Source organism: Stegostoma tigrinum, chromosome 7 (genome assembly GCF_030684315.1).
Source record: "Stegostoma tigrinum isolate sSteTig4 chromosome 7, sSteTig4.hap1, whole genome shotgun sequence".
NCBI lineage: Eukaryota > Metazoa > Chordata > Chondrichthyes > Orectolobiformes > Stegostomatidae > Stegostoma > Stegostoma tigrinum.
The window spans coordinates 73,887,890-73,901,459 of record NC_081360.1 but is presented as its reverse complement, the minus strand read 5'-3'; the positions used below and the strand labels follow the sequence as shown (position 1 = coordinate 73,901,459).

Genomic DNA, 13,570 nt, shown 5'->3' with positions numbered 1-13,570 from the left:
TAAATTTCAAGTAAAATATTTATAACTAATAAACCTTTAGACACTTTTTGCTGACTTATTACTTCTAATTCTGATAACTGGTGTAGCTCATTCTAAATGGAAATATTTTGATTGCAAAAGACATTGAGTTTAATATATTTTGACATGAAATTGAAACTATGACTGAGTTTTCTAAATTTGAAACATATTGCAAGTTAAAATTTTATTGCTTAGAAGGTTGGTGAGAGTATCATTGCAAAGAGTCAATTTAAAATGAAAAAGTGAAAGACTGAAACCTTTAGTCCGTTGAGGATCCTGGCAGCTCTCAGGGATGCAGGGTCTCCATGCCGACCAGGCTGAAACTGAGCAGTCAGTAGGACAGGCAATAGTACAAAGCTGTGAAGTAACTGGCATTGGTCCTATGCACAGGCTGTGACCCACTGGTCTGAACACTGAAAAAAATGCAAAACTAGGTTATTATTCTCACTTTTCAACAGTGTTAAAGTTTGCTGTTTCAGTAATGCACTGTAAGAAAGAATTCCTTGGCTCAGAAACACAAAGCCCAAAGCAATTGCAGGTTAGGAAAGCACAATGTTTAATTCCATAGCCCTTCCAATTTTCTGTTTTTCTAAGTATACTCATTCAGGATGGGCTCACGGCAATATAGAATGAGGAAATTGCACAGCTCTCAGCCAAGTGACTATCTTTAAATATGTGGTCAAATTGTAAGGCATCAATTTTAAATACAGTATCTGACACCAGAGTGGCAGCCAACAAATTGCAGGGGTAGTGAGACTCACAGCAGCATTTCACAGGAACGCAAACAGAACCTAATTATAAGAATCTCTTGCACTCACTGGAAAGCAAGCTTATGAGCAAAAACTAACACAACATTCCCCAGTAGAAACAGAAAAATGCAATGCAATTTCCCTCCAGAAAAATGCAATAAGTTCAGGATTACTCTATAACTCAAATCACATGCAAAATAAATCCTAGTCATTTGGCGTGGCTAACAAGGTCTTGATCTAGGTTTCACAATACATGGCCACCGAGTTCAGGTTGGATTGGGTGAGTGAGCGAGTGAGATGTGTTGGTGAAGAAGTAATGGAATATGAGGAGTTAGTTGCAATGGAACGGAGAGCTTGCACAATCTTTTCATCCCCAATCTCAGTGCAATTTAAACTGCAGGCAGCATGAAGATCCCAAGGTGAGGTCCATTTTAAATATGCAAATTAGCTGGTGAAGACGCCATCGAGACAACGACCGAGAATGCTGGAGAAATTCAACAGGTCTTTCACCATTTGTGAAGAGAGAAACAGATTGCCTACATTTTGAGTGCATTTATGACTCTGGACGGGACAGAAATTTAAAAAATAACATTTGTGTCCTGGACCTACTGTAATACTTTAATGAAGCACAATGCAAGCTGGAGGAACAACACTTCATTTGCTGCTTGGGTAATTTAAAGCCTCTCAGAGGTAATATTGAGTTCTACAACTTCAAAACCAGACTGCATGATGTCTGATCTCTAATTTTCTTACATTGTCTCCCTACCTCAGCCCCATACCTAGTCTTGATTTTGCTCTCAGTAGACAGGGCCTATTTTCTCCCTTTCACATCTTAATTTATACCCATTTTGTATCTCCATTTCCATTTTACCACCATCATCAACCGGATTTTCTCTCTTTCACTTCAGGCCATCCATTGCCCTTGTTCCACCTCCAACTCTGTAAGAAGTTTTAAAAATATATTTTCCAACCCCTTCAGCTCTGAAGACGAGTCATTCCGGACTAGGAACATTAACTTTGTTTCTCTCTGTTTAGCTATTGCCAGACCTGCTAAATTTTTCCAACATTTTCTGTGTTTGTTTCAGATTTCCAGCATCTTAGTATTTTGCTTTTATAATGATTGCATTGAGACCTGTTCCGACATTTTGATCCAAGAGCTGGGTGAGAGGGTAGTGCTGGCATCTCCATCAGAAAAAAATGTGGCAAGAACATCAGAGCCAGGAATTGATTAGCATGCTAATCTCTTTTTTTAAGAAGCTGATTTTAACTTGTTTCTATTTTGAGGGAGAAGTCAGCAATGTTTTCTGTCAAGTCACTGATGAAACATTTACATTGTGGTTGTGAATTTCACTTGTGTCATCGTGTTTGGCTTTGACACCACTGAATTTTCACAGAAATTTTGAATTAAATCAACAGGATATTCATCATTGATTAACAGAGATCACCTCACATTGGGCTCATTATAGCATTGTAAAACAACACTTCATATCAAAAATGTGTTAAGTAAACTGAAAGAGCTGAGTAATATTTTTAAATTCACAACAACACTTTAAATGAATGAAATAGCAGCTTTCAAATTTGCCAAGTATTTACATAACTTCAAGCTGGAAGATGCAAAGTTATCAGAAAGCAATTGTGCTGTGTGGAAGCATCAACTTGAAACAAAAATTGAATTGAATTGAATAATTTATTGCCACTTGCATCTTACAGTCAATAATGCAGTAAAAATAATAATTGCAACGTGGCAACATTTTGAGAAGTTTGAAAACAAAAAAACTAACTGAAAGCATCTATTTCTGTTCTGCCACCTCCATCATGAGCTCACCAATGCCTCCACCCCTCCTCTACCATCTCGCCGCTACTGTGCTGAGCCCACCAAATTCGGACTCATCACTGTTTATCTCTTCACTGCTGGGACCGCCTCACTGACACCACCGCCAATGCCAGGTCCCATGCTGAACCCCTCGCTTGAAGTGCTGATAGACATTAAAGTATAACCTGTTTATTCAGGTTGGTGTAAACTCAATCACTTTGAACAATAGACCGTGACTGAGGGGAGTGCTGCAATAACCCTTTTATCCAATCACATTACATGATGGGATGATGGTTTCATCTGTTTGATGTGATAACATTCAGTGACTGGCTAGTTTATGAGTGAAGGTTGTGTGATAGCAAGCATCCCTTGATATGAAAAAAAAGGCATTGCTTTTCTGGAGTCAGAGGCAAACAGACAGTGCAGCAGCTCAGAACAAAACTTTCCCTTTTCCAGGCATTGTGGTGGTGTATGCACTGCCTGAATCTGGTCAGTTGCAACAACGCAGGTAATGTCTTCACTGCAAAGCCAACAGCTGCCGGTTTTAAATGCAATGACAAAGATTGTCCCCAAAAGTTTTAAATTGTCTCAATGCAGAATTCAACCAGAAGAAGGGGAAAAGATAAGCAATGGTACCACTTCTCCCTGACTGAGACAATGAATATAGTGCCAATCACTAAGTAACTTTCATACACTGAAAATGCAAGGAATATTATAGAATTTAGAAAATAACTTGTAAATCGCCAAAGTGATTTGAAATAAAAATTAAAATATGAGTTTATAAGTTCATGAGGAATATAGATAAGGTGCATAGCTAAGTCTTTTCCACGGGGTAGGAGAGTCCAAAACTAATGGGCATAGGTTTAAGGTGAGAGGGGCAACCTTTTCACTCAGATTGAGGTACATTTACAGAATGAACTCCCAAGAGGAAGTGATGGAGATGGGTACAAATACAACATTTAAAAAACATTTGCACAGGTACATGGACCAGAAGAGCTTAGGGGGAGGTGTTCCAAATGAAGGCAAATGGGACTAGCTCAGTTTAGGAAAGTTGGTCAGCATGGACAAGTTAGGCTGAAGGGTCTGCTTCCATGCTCTTTGGCTCTATGACTCTATATAAATTAGTTAACGATAAGCCAGTTATCTTAACATCTGTTTTAGGAAAATTTTCCAGTCCTGAAAGGAGAAATTGACATTGCATTTACAAAAACATAATGTGATCAAGTAGAGTAAGCATGAGCAAATGTGGGAGAGCAACAGTTTTTACTGGAGGAACAACAAGAAGGTACATGGTATGATGAGGAGGTCACAGAGTCATAGAAATGTACATCGGGGGAACCGACCCTTTGTTCCAATTCGTCCATGCCGACTGGACATCCTAAATTAATTTAGCCCCATCTGCCAGCATTTGGCTCATATCGCTCTAAACTGTTTCTATTCATATACCCATCCAGATGCCCTTTAAATGTTGCAATTGTACCAGCCTCCACCACTTCCTCTGGAAGTTCATTCCATACGTGCTCAGAATGTAAAAACAGCCCCTTAGATCCCTTTTAAATCATACCGTTCTCACCTTAAACAATGGCCTCTAGGTTTGGACTCATTTACCCTGGAGAAAAGATCTTGACTATTCACTCTATCCATGCCCCTCATGATTTTATAAACCTCTATAAGGTTACCCCTCAGCCTCCAACACTGACTGCTAGTGCTGTTTAGTTTTAAGTATCTCTGGACATCAGAGTTCACAGCTGACCTTGGAGAAACTCAGTAAGGAGAGCTCCTCACAGCAGGGGAGCAGCTAAGTGTTTTTTTTAAAACCTAATCATGCCACCATATTGTAAATCTATAATAGTAAGTAGATTTTTTTTAATATGTTTCACTGAAACTTGTCTCTAATTTAAATTTTCTTTTAAAATACAAAATGTAGGCACCAAGATATCCTAGAGCAAGGTTTTCAGAGCAGTCCGTAGAATGTTAAAGTGCAAAGATGGCCTTTAGTAGACTGATGTGCTCTTCCTGTCAGATGTAGAAGATTATGGTCATGATCACAGGATGTGAGAGTCATGATTTGCTAGGACCAAGGCTGGACAAGAGTGAATTGCTGGGTGAGGAGAAAGAGAGAACATACAGGGCCAGGAAGAAGGACGGGGGATGAGAGACGGGAACATTGAAGGCGTTGGAGAACAAGTGAGAGGGGTTTTGCAGGGGTAGGACGTTTAAAGAGAGAGAGAGTAGAGAGAAAGAGAGACAGGAGAACAAGAGAGTGGGATTTTGCAGGGGTTGGGATTTGAAGAGAGAGAGGATTGAGAGAGAGAGAGGCAGGATACAGGTTCTGAAAGGAGGGTGGGAAATGAGACACAGGGTATTGAAAGGGTCAGAAACAAAACAGGGGGAGGCTGAAGAAGTTGAGAGGAATAGATGGTAAGGGAAGAGTCATGGAGAAGTGGAAGTGTGAGGCAGTGAAGGTAAGGGAGAGAGGAAGAAACTGAATGGTGGGAACATAAGAGAGAGAGGGAGACTGCATGGTGGCAGGGGGAAGGGAACTGGAGGCTGCAAGTTAGGGGAAGGATGTTAGAGGGGTTAGGAATGTTGCAGCAAGAAGGATAGAAAGAGGGAGTCTGCAAAAGAGAGTAAACAGTTTTAAACATGTCAACAAATGACTGCTTGGTTAACTAAAAAGGTAGGAAATATGGAAATTACTGAGGTAATCAATTCTTTGTCAATTAATGTGGAACCTCTAGCTTCAGGATCCATGTATTCAAGATTTATTTTATGGGTATGGAAGTTGAGTTTAGGGTGGGAGGCCTTGTGTGTGTGGAAGTGTGTCAGTTCAATGAAAATGCCTTTTGTTGTGAAATTATATCTGTTATCTTGTCCCAACATAAATACGATTGAGTCTAAGAAATTAATTAAAAACCCAAAGAAGTGTGGATGCTGTAAATCAGGAACAAAAAAAAATTTCTGAGGAAGGGTCACCGGACCCGAAATGTTAATTCTGTTTTCTCCTTCACAGATGCTGCCAAACCTGCTGAGCTTTTCCAGCAACTTTGTATTTGTTCATAAGAAATTCATTGTTTTTCATTGTGCTTTGTAGCTTTAAGTTTAAAGACAGCTGAGGTTTGAGCCGAATAAAGGCTGTGAAACAAGTGAAACAGTAGGACTCATTAATTCACCAGTTTCAAAATCTGCCCTTCCCCTACTGCATCCCTAAACCAGCCCAGTTCGTCCCCTCCCCCCACTGCACCACACAACCAGCCCAGCTCTTCCCCCCCACCCACTGCATCCCAAAACCAGTCCAACCTGTCTCTGCCTCCCTAACCTGTTCTTCCTCTCACCCATCCCTTCCTCCCACTCCAAGCCGCACCTCCATCTCCTACCTACTAACCTCATCCCACCTCCTTGATCTGTCCGTCTTCCCTGGACTGACCTATCCCCTCCCTACCTCCCCACCTATACTCTCTCCACCTATCTTCTTTTCTCCCCATCTTCGGTCCGCCTCCCCCTCTCTCCCTATTTATTCCAGTTCCCTCTCCCCATCGCCCTCTCTGATGAAGGGTCTAGGCCCGAAACGTCAGCTTTTGTGCTCCTGAGATGCTGCTTGGCCTGCTGTGTTCATCCAGCCTCACATTTTATTATCTTAGGACTCATTAATTCTTTGGTAGACAAGCAGAAAGCTGGAAGGACACAGCAAGCCAGGCAGCGTCTGGAGGAAAGGAGCAGTCAATGTTTTGGGTATCACCCTTCTTCATGACTGATTATTTCTTTCCCTGTCTCAACTGTCCAGTTATTTGTTATTTTTCCTGCTCCTGTAACATTACTTTTCAGTCCATCCAAAAACCTATTTCCCAATTGAAAGCTGCACCTAAGTAGCACCTTCCAAAAAGTTGCCAGCTTTTATAAATATGTTGATAAAATTCAGCCGTCCCTGCCACCACCTCTCTCTATTGCTCCATTGTTTCTAATCTGCTGTACTGCTCATCTTCATAAATGTCGGAGGAGCAGAAATGCACTTCAACTGCATATTGGAAATACTGCATCAACTGCCTTTGGTCCATACCAAGAATTCTGTTCATTGGCCTCCAACTCTGTTCTTTACCTTGGCAACTGCACAAGGCTTGACCTTTGTGTCATCTATGATCACAAGATAAGGTTCCAACCAAATAACTGTTCCAGCACAAGAACTGCCTACTTATACCCCTGTGTCAATACATGAGTTTGCCCCACTTCTGGTGCTAATACCATTATTGATTCCTTTATTACCACTAAACCTGACAATTCTCATGCTGTCCAAGTTGTGCTTCTGCCTTCCACCTCCCATCAACTTGAATTCATCAAAAATTCTAATGCCCATATTCTAGCAGTCACCCATCACTCCTGTGTTTGTGAGCATACATAGTTTCATGTTCTGTCATCATCCTTGTTTTAAAATTGATTCAAAGAGTGTGGTGTCTCTCATTCTTTGTAGCATCCTCCAACCCTAACCTCTAAGATTTCTGCACTCATTCATTTCAGGACTCTTGTCCATCTGTTACAGCAATCCTTCAACATGGGTTATTATGCCTGTTTTCGTCCTTCCACGGACATCATTTATAAGGTCAACATATGATTCCTATACTTAATTGCCCTTCAGACCACAGTACTGCAAATAGAGAGAAAGTGATGAACCAATGCAATCCATCTGCCACAAGTAGACCCACAGCGATTGTCGGGAGGAAATTCCAGGATTTTGATCAAGTGACACCGAAGGAACAACACAATTGTTCCAAGGCTGGATTACGTCTGGCATGGAAGGGAACTCGCAGGTGGTGATGACCCCATACATCTGTTGCCTTGGCATTCAGCTACTGAGGTTCTAACCCCTGGATTTCCATCTCTTTCTTTCCCTCCCTTAAGATGCATCTCAAAATCTACCACTTTAACCAATATTCTGGTTCTCTGACCTAATGTTTTCTTGTGGGTCTACGTCAAATATTACTTGATAACACTTCAACAAAGCATTGGAATATTTCACGATATTAATGACACCATATAAACGCAAGCTGTTGTTTAAAATAGAGATTGTTTAAAAAAAAGAATTGATAATACTAGATTCTAGTTATCAAATTCATAGAACACGAAGGAAAAAAGCACTTTATTTTTTAATTGAATACAATTCTGCACTAATTTAAGCATTTCTTTGAGCAAAAGAAATACAGAAGTTGACATCACTGCAAACTTGTGTCTGCATTCAACCAGATAGTCTATAGAGGTTTCAGATAGGTCACTGGCATTCATATAAACAGGGTCCTGCAACAATGGAGTAATTAATCAGCATGCAGAAAGTATAATATGCATCATCTGCTGGAGTACAGATAGCAAATGAGCACAAATGTAAAAAGGACTTCATTAAATATTCAAAAACATTCCATCAGTAATATCTAAAATAAAACTGAGGTGGATATAAGCGTTTCTACATTTACAGATTTACAACATTGATGAGAAATGCATACGTTTCCAAAACTTGGAACTCTGTATTTATAACTTGTTGTCATTACTGTTGAAGCTGAATATTTAATCTAAAACGAATATTTAGTGTACCATTCTCAAAACATCTCTAATCTGGTGCCACTCTTTGCCCCATTTCTAGAGCTACAGCATTCAAATAAATATTGGAACATTCAAAGGGAAAGTTTGTTTTATTAATATTTCAGCTGGAGCAAGCTTGCTTCAAATTTTGTGGTATGAATGCAGTTTAATAACTCATGAAAGTTAAATTATATCCTCTTCTATTTGCTGTGATGCATCACTGGCAGGGCTAAACCAATGATAAAGTTCTGCATGAGTGCTGTTCAGATGCAATGTAACATTTCCTGTATTACACCATAGCCACATCCAATATTACCTGAGCTACCACTCTTGAAAAACAGAGGCCCAGTTTTGGATCCTTGAATTAGAGTCACAAATCGGCCCATTTCCCAAAACCATTGTTGCTGCCTGTAGTTGAGCAGTTCCTGCCATTCTACTTTCATGATGAGGAAGCCAGACTGAGCTGGGCTGAGGGCTGTTACCTCCCAAAGTAGCCCCAAGATTTAACAGAAGACAGGTGAGGACAGAGGCTGGAAGATCTGAAGGCCAATCTTTGTTCATTCTGACATTGCCCTAATTCTATAACAGTGTTTTAGGCACTGTAATCATCACTCATTTTCTCACTCAATCCCCACATCCCTTTTCCGTACTCCAATACCCCTACATGTACCCAATACCAATTTTCATAGAACATAGAACTGTGCAGCACAGGAACGTGCACTTCAACCCAAGATGTTATACCAAACATGACACCAAATTAAGGGATCGGGTTCCGGAACCAAGAGGTTATGGTGAAGCTGTACAAAACTCTGGTGCGGCCGCACTTGGAGTATTGTGTACAGTTCTGGTCACTGCATTAGAACATAGAACATAGAACATAGAACAGTACAGCACAGAACAGGCCCTTCAGCCCACAATGTTGTGCCGACCATTGATCCTCATGGATGCACCCTCAAATTTCTGTGACCATATGCATGTCCAGCAGTCTCTTAAATGACCCCAATGACCTTGCTTCCACAACTGCTGCTGGCAACGCATTCCATGCTCTCACAACTCTCTGCGTAAAGAACCTGCCTCTGACATCCCCTCTATACTTTCCACCAACCAGCTTAAAACTATGACCCCTCGTGCTAGCCATCTCTGCCCTGGGAAATAGTCTCTGGCTATCGACTCTATCTATGCCTCTCATTATCTTGTATACCTCAATTAGGTCCCCTCTCCTCCTTCTTTTCTCCAATGAAAAGAGACCGAGCTCAGTCAACCTCTCTTCATAAGATAAGCCCTCCAGTCCAGGCAGCATCCTGGTAAACCTCCTCTGAACCCTCTCCAAAGCATCCACATCTTTCCTATAATAGGGCGCCCAGAACTGGACGCAGTATTCCAAGTGCGGTCTAACCAAAGTTTTATAGAGCTGCAACAAGATCTCACGACTCTTAAACTCAATCCCCCTGTTAATGAAAGCCAAAACACCATATGCTTTCTTAACAACCCTGTCCACTTGGGTGGCCATTTTAAGGGATCTATGTATCTGCACACCAAGATCCCTCTGTTCCTCCACGCTGCCAAGAATCCTATCCTTAATCCTGTACTCAGCTTTCAAATTCGACCTTCCAAAATGCATCACCTCGCATTTATCCAGGTTGAACTCCATCTGCCACCTCTCAGCCCATCTCTGCATCCTGTCAATGTCCCGCTGCAGCCTACAACAGCCCTCTACACTGTCAACGACACCTCCGACCTTTGTGTCGTCTGCAAACTTGCTGACCCATCCTTCAATTCCCTCGTCCAAGTCATTAATAAAAATTACAAACAGTAGAGGCCCAAGGACAGAGCCCTGTGGAACCCCACTCACCACTGACTTCCAGGCAGAATATTTTCCTTCTACTACCACTCGCTGTCTTCTGTTGGCCAGCCAATTCTGTATCCAAGCAGCTAAGTTCCCCTGTATCCCATTCCTCCTGACCTTCTGAATGAGCCTTCCATGGGGAACCTTATCAAATGCCTTACTGAAGTCCATATACACCACATCCACAGCTTGACCCTCATCAACCTTACTAGTCACATCCTCAAAAAACTCGATAAGGTTTGTAAGGCATGACCTACCCCTCACAAAGCCGTGTTGACTGTATTTGATCAAGCCATGCTCTTCCAGATGGTCATAAATCTTATCCCTCAGAATCCTTTCTAACACCTTGCAGACGACAGACGTGAGACTTACCGGTCTATAATTGCCGGGGATTTCCCTATTTCCTTTCTTGAAGAGAGGAATTACATTTGCCTCTCTCCAGTCCTCAGGTACGACTCCAGTGGAGAGCGAGGATGCAAAGATCTTCGCAAGTGGCGAAGCAATTGCATTTCTCGCTTCCCAAAGCAGCCGAGGACAAATCTGATCCGGGCCTGGCGACTTGTCAATCTTAATGTTTGACAAAATTTTCAGTACATCAGCTTCCTCTATCTCTATCCATTCCAGCATGCACACCTGCTCTTCAAAGGTTTCATTCACTACACAGGTCGTTTCTTTCGTAAAGACAGAAGCAAAAAACTCATTTAGGGCTTCCCCTACCTCCTCAGGCTCCACACACAAGTTCCCTATGCTATCCCTGATCGGCCCTACTCTTTCTTTGACCATTATAAGAAGGATGTGGAAGCTTTGGAAAGGGTGCAGAGGAGATTTACGAGGATGTTACCTGGTATGGAGGGAAGGTCTTACGAGGGAAGGCTGAGGGACTTGAGGCTGTTTTCATTAGAGAGAAGAAGGTTGAGAGGTGACTTAATTGAAACATATAAAATAATCAGAGGGTTAGATAGGGTGGATAGGGAGAGCCTTTTTCCTAGGATGGTGACGGCGAGCACGAGGGGGCATAGCTTTAAATTGAGGGGTGAAAGATATAGGACAGATGTCAGAGGTAGTTTCTTTACTCAGAGAGTAGTAAGGGAATGGAACGCTTTGCCTGCAACTGTAGTAGATTTGCCAACTTTAGGTACATTTAAGTCATCATTGGATAAGCATATGGACGTACACGGAATAGTGTAGGTTAGATGGGCTTGAGATCGGTATGACAGGTCGGCACAACATCGAGGGCCGAAGGGCCTGTACTGTGCGGTAATGTTCTATGTTCTATGTTTAAACTAAACCTTTTCTGCCTACCATTGGCCCATATCCCTCCATTCCTTACATATTCATTTGCTTATGTAAAAGTCCCGACCTCATCTGCCTTCACCACCACTGGTAGAGTATTCCAAAATCCTAACACTATGTGTTAAAAACCTGCCCCCACACCTCCTTTGAACCTTTCTGCTCTCACCTTAAATCCGTGTGCTCTGGTTTTAGACATTTCAACTCTGGGAGAAAGATTCTGACCGTCAACCCTATTTATACATTTCCTAATTTTACAAACTTCAATCAAGTCTCCCCCCAGCCTCTCCCACTCCAGAAAAACAACGCAGTTTTTCTAGCCTCCCCTTATAGCTCATACCATCTAATCCAAGTAGCTTCCTGGTAAATCTCTGCTGCATGCTCTCCAAAGCCTTCACATCCTTCCTGTAATGTGACGACCAGAATTGAACGCAACACTCTAAGTGTGGCCTGACCAAAGTCTTAAAAAGTTGCAACATGACATTCTGACTCTTGCACTTAATTCCCTGACCAATACCTTCCTTTACCACCTTATCTACTTGCATGACCACTTTCAGGGAACTATGGACCTGAACTCTAAGCTCCCTCTATACAACAACGCTGTTCAAGGTCCTGTCATTAATTGTATACTTTTCCTTAACATTTGACCTTACAGCATCTCACACTTAAACGGATTAAACTTCATCTGCATTTTCTCCACCCATAATGGCAACTGATCTGTATCCTTTGACAACCTTCTTCACAATCAACAAATCCACGACTAAGGCCTTACTAAAATCCACGTAGACAACATCTATTGTTCTTCTCTCATTGATCGCTTTGAGAAATTCAATTAACTTAGTAAGACATAACCTGCCCCACACAAAGCCACGCTGACTGTCCATAATTAGGCCATGCTTTTCCAAATGCATGTAAATCCAAGCCCTAGGAATTTCTCCAAAAGTCTCCCAACACTGATGTGAGACTCACCAGTCTATAGTTTCTTAGATAATCCCTGTTTCCCTTCTTGAACAGCGGAATAACATTTGTTACTCGCCCCTCCTCTGGGACGTCTCTGGGGGCTAGTGACCGTACAAAGATTTTGCCAAGGCTCCAGCAATCCCCTCTCTTGCCTCTCTCAATAACCTGGGGTAGACACCATTGGGCCCTGGGGACCTTACCACCTTAATGTTCTTCAAGAGACCCCAAGCCACTTCTTTTTTGTCCTCAAAGTGTTGGAGCATTTTAGCATGCTCCACACAAATTGCACTATCCTCCATATCCCTCTCCTGGGTCAATACTGTACAAAATACTATTTATTATCTTGACCACATTCTCTTCCTCCATTCACAAGTTTCCCCAATTGCAAGTTCCCTTCTTTATCCTCGAGTGGTCCTACCTTCTCCCTGGTTATCCTATTGTTTTTAATCTGTGCATAGAATGCCCTGGGATTCTCTTTAACCCTACTTGCAAAGGTCATTTCATGGTCCCTTCTTGCTCCCCTAATTCCATGCTTGCATTCTTCCCTGCTTTCTTCATATTCCTCACAGGAATTTTTGTTCCCTAAACCGTACATAAGCTTCTTTTTCCCTTTTGACGAAATTCACAATTTCCCTCATTATCCAGGGGTACTTCACCTTGCCATCCTTGTCCTTACTCCACACTGGAACATGCTGATCCTGAACTCTCATCAGCAGGGCTTTGAACAACTCCCACATGTTTAGCATAGATTTGCCTGATAACAGCTCTGCCCAATGAACATTCTCTAGGTCCTGCCTAATACTGACATAATTTGTTCTCCCCCAATTTAATACATTCCCACAATTTCCTGACTTGTCCTTTTTCCTTGATACCTCAAAACCTAAGGAATTGTGATCACTGTTTCCAAAATGTTCTCCCACTGACCAGGCTCATTAGCCAATACAACGCCCACCCATAGATGTTGCTTGGCCTGCTGTGCTCATCCAGAACCACACTTTCTTATTCCAGTATGGCCCCTCCTTTGGTTGAACTATCCACATATTGTTTCAAGAAACCCTCTTGGATGCACTTAACAAATTCTGCCCCATCTATGCCTCTTGCTATAAAGGAATCCTAGTCAATATTGGTGAAGTTAAAGTCTCCCATTACAGCTACTCTGTTTTTACTGCATCTTCCCATAATCTGCCTACATATTTATTCCTCAAACCCTCAGTGGCTGTTTGGGGGGCTTATAGTATAATCCTATCAGAGTGATTGCACAGGTCTTATTTTTGAGCTCTGCCCATATTGCCTCAGTGGATGAGCCCTCCAGTATGTCCTCTCTGAGTG

The 13,570-nt window shown here is 41.9% G+C and overlaps 1 protein-coding gene across 4 annotated transcripts in view; it reads right to left on the bottom strand.

Annotated features, from left to right (window-relative positions):
• The window catches only part of thsd7ba (thrombospondin, type I, domain containing 7Ba), a 922,022-nt gene that overhangs the window by 470,077 nt on the left and 438,375 nt on the right, over nucleotides 1-13,570 (bottom strand). For all 4 annotated transcript variants that reach the window (XM_048535033.2, XM_048535035.2, XM_048535034.2 and 1 more), the window contains one exon: nucleotides 276-431. In XM_048535033.2, coding sequence (XP_048390990.1) covers nucleotides 276-431 — 156 coding nt within the window. The remainder of the gene's footprint in view (nucleotides 1-275; nucleotides 432-13,570) is intronic.